At 33.8% G+C, this 3,322-nt stretch overlaps 1 protein-coding gene across 1 annotated transcript in view; it reads right to left on the bottom strand.

Annotated features, from left to right (window-relative positions):
- Positions 1 to 3,322, bottom strand: part of RBM25 (RNA binding motif protein 25) — a 45,161-nt gene that overhangs the window by 21,041 nt on the left and 20,798 nt on the right. The window contains exons 5-6 of the mRNA XM_023507641.1: positions 1,039 to 1,092; positions 719 to 802 (exon numbers count right to left, since the gene is read on the bottom strand). Coding sequence (XP_023363409.1) covers positions 719 to 802; positions 1,039 to 1,092 — 138 coding nt within the window. The remainder of the gene's footprint in view (positions 1 to 718; positions 803 to 1,038; positions 1,093 to 3,322) is intronic.

Genomic DNA, 3,322 nt, shown 5'->3' with positions numbered 1-3,322 from the left:
TGAGATTTACTATACACAAATACCCATTTCCAAGCCAGTTACCCCTTTGCATATTTTTCTGAGGGGGCATCCATAAATATAATAAAAAACAGAAGCTCATACTTACATCCTATTCCTTGTTACTTTCCAAGCTGAGAGTTTCATCTTGCATTAGTCACCATATGATCTCTATCATAATGGTGGGGGTCAATGAATAGATTAGCTTTATGGGAATTTACAGTTCTTCCATGCATCTAAAATTTGGTTAAGTCTGGTAACCACTGACCTACTTTTTAAAATCTCCCCCACTCAACTTAAATCTATACAAATAGAAATCTTAAAATTTTAATCTCAGCTCTAAAGAAAAGGTTTTCCTAAGATTAAGTTAAATAACTGCCCCAGAAATATACTATAGTGTATGTTATCCTGCTGCCCCCTTGAATCGAGTCTAACTCTGAACTTGATGTTTATGTTGAAATCTAAAGATAAAATTAGCTTTTATTCATACTAAAGTGAGATGACTGCAGAGTGGTCAGTAACCAAAAAAATACGTGATATGTCAAGGACCACTTTAATATGGTATTGGGTTTTCTGTTTCTTTGTTTCTATCTAAATATCAATTAAACCTATAAAAAGCATTTAAAAATATATTCTAATGTAAGGTTGAATTTTTTGTCTGTTTGCTTTGGATTCTGTAAAAAGTCTAGATTGGTATAAAGTGAAAAAACAAGAGTACTACCTTGTGTGTGTCTCTGAATTTGCTGATCTCTCGGGATATCAGGTCTCTTTTGTCTTCTTCCATTTCTATAGCATTTATATCCTCCTAAAAGATATGGGGGGATAGAAAAGAATGAATAAAGATCAATCTACATCAATATAAAAAGTAAAATGTTAGATATTATGTATAGGTCTTATTAACTCTATGAGCAAATAAACAAATCTACAGTTACAAATATAACAATCTGAACCTAAATAGTAAAAAATCAGATAGGCAGGAAACACAAACCTAGCAATTAGCAGTAAACAAATGTATTATCAAAGTGTACAATTTAAACAAACCTTAGTGATGAGTGGATAAGGGATCAGTGGGGCCACTGGAAATCTGCGGAAAATCTGCGGAAAAACCCACAAAGATTTAAAAAACAAAACACAAAAGAACCCCAGAGTTCACACTACCCTGTAAAGGAATGCCCTATATATTTATACTGTGATCAAGATACTGCTTCTGCTATATTTTCTTGATTTTGAATTATTTGATACCAAATGTGATTTCACTTTTCACTCCTTATATCTTTCTGATTACCCACCATTTCCTATCCTTCCAACACCCCCACAAACAATGGAATAACGAGGGCCTCAAAGTAGAAAGGCTTCCTCCCTCATCTCTTCCAAGATATAGGAAACAATCATACCAACAAAATTTAACTATAATTTCTGCCATAGGGCAAGATTTTTTATTCTCTATTCCCAACCCAAATCAAATAAATATGTCTAATTATTCTTTGCTTTTCCCATTAATGGAGGAACAAGAAGAAAAAAACTCTACAAGCCTCAATTACCTTATACCTTACTGACTCTGCCAATTCCCATTTCTATAACACTGCACCTCACTTGAGTTTTTAATTACCAAATGAGAAAGAATAAGCTAAGTTTTAAAAACGTTCTTAGCTATAAAGAAAACTGAAAATGGCCTAAACAGGCCCTGAAATAAAAATATGAGCTGACACTACTCCTTGGTAAATAATAATATACATTCTTTTAGTACTTTTGCATGACTTTTACAATCCATTTAATACTTTCAATATTTTTAAAGAGCACTCCCTATAATTTCTCAAAGTTTATCCAAAGGTAATGAGCGTAAGAAAACCAAACATTTTCTTTCAATCTGGACTCCCTATTATTCAATTAGCTTAGGCTGAAGAAGAGATTCACTCTACTAAGGAAGACTGTTTCATCTTGTGTTCCTCCTTAAGAGTCCTCCAGTTTAATGTTTGATACTATTACTGTGTGTGGAAGAAACAAAACATGGATTCAAAAGGAAAGGGAGATAAACATTAAAGAATGGTAAGAACCTTCAGGGAATGAAACCTGGTTTCTGGCTTAGAGACAGAACAACTGTAATTCAGGAATAAAGTAAAATAAGGCCAAATATGCTATGATCTAAAAAAAAAAATTTGTACTTTATCCCCTTTATCACTTCCTACTTCACCACTACTCAAGAGGTTTTTATAATTGTGGGCGTTTTTTTAAACATAATTTAGTCTACAAGTATAGCAGACCTTCCATAGTTGGCCACCTCCTTAAGTTGACCTAATTTTCATAGACCAGACAGACATACACCACATGTATGAAGGCCTAATTCCTTATGTTGATTAGTCTGTTATAGTCCCAGGTGATAAGTTACAGAGGTTCCCCTACATAAACCTCCATGTTAGTGCATCACAAAATATGAATACAAAACAGGAACATTTTGGTCAGAAAATTAGGAAACTAATTGGTAAAGCACAGTCAAATTACGATTCTATACAAAATAGTGTGTATACATATGAGGATGCAAAAAAAGTATACGCATTTTAAGAAAGGTAAATTATAATAAATCAAGATAGCACTTATTATCTTGTATATTATAGCTTGTATTCCTTATAATTGCAGAAGTTAAACGTGACTTGACTATTACAATTTTAATGTTTTTTTCTGTTCTTAAAATGAGTATACATTTTTTTGGTACCTTCTGTACATGTGGGTCATTACAAAAGTTTCGACATACACAAAAATCAAGAAACATAAATTTTGCATGGACAGAAACAAATAAAGCTTTCCCAGCGCCACTGATAACCCAAGCAAGCTGAAACTTCAATGAGTAAATCAGGACGGGCACTGTCTCAACTGTGTTTCTTGGAAGTGAAATAATGGATCATAACAAAGTCTGTCTCAAAACTTTCATAGTACCCCCCCCCCAACACACACACTCATACAAACACAAAGTTATCCCTTCACATCCATGGGAGACTGCTTCCAGAACACCCCTCCCCCTTTACATATCAAAATGTGTGAATATTCCAGTTCTTTAAAATAGCACAAAATCCATATATATCCTCCCATATATTTTAAATCATCCCTGGTTACTTTTTAGTATCTAACACAAATTAAATGTAATGTAAATGGCCATTACATGTTGATTTTTGTGGATTTTTTTTAATTGTCATACTGTTTTGAGACAGAGTCTCACTTTGTTGCCCTCAGTAGGGTGCTGTGGTGTCATAGCTCATAGCAACATCTCAATCTTGGGCTTAAGTGATTCTCCTGCTTCAGCCTCCCAAGTAGCTGGGACTATAGGCACCCG

This window comes from Otolemur garnettii, unplaced genomic scaffold, assembly GCF_000181295.1.
Source record: "Otolemur garnettii isolate 467f Iridium unplaced genomic scaffold, OtoGar3 scaffold00196, whole genome shotgun sequence".
Lineage (NCBI taxonomy): Eukaryota > Metazoa > Chordata > Mammalia > Primates > Galagidae > Otolemur > Otolemur garnettii.
This window is presented reverse-complemented; position numbering and strand designations above follow the sequence as displayed.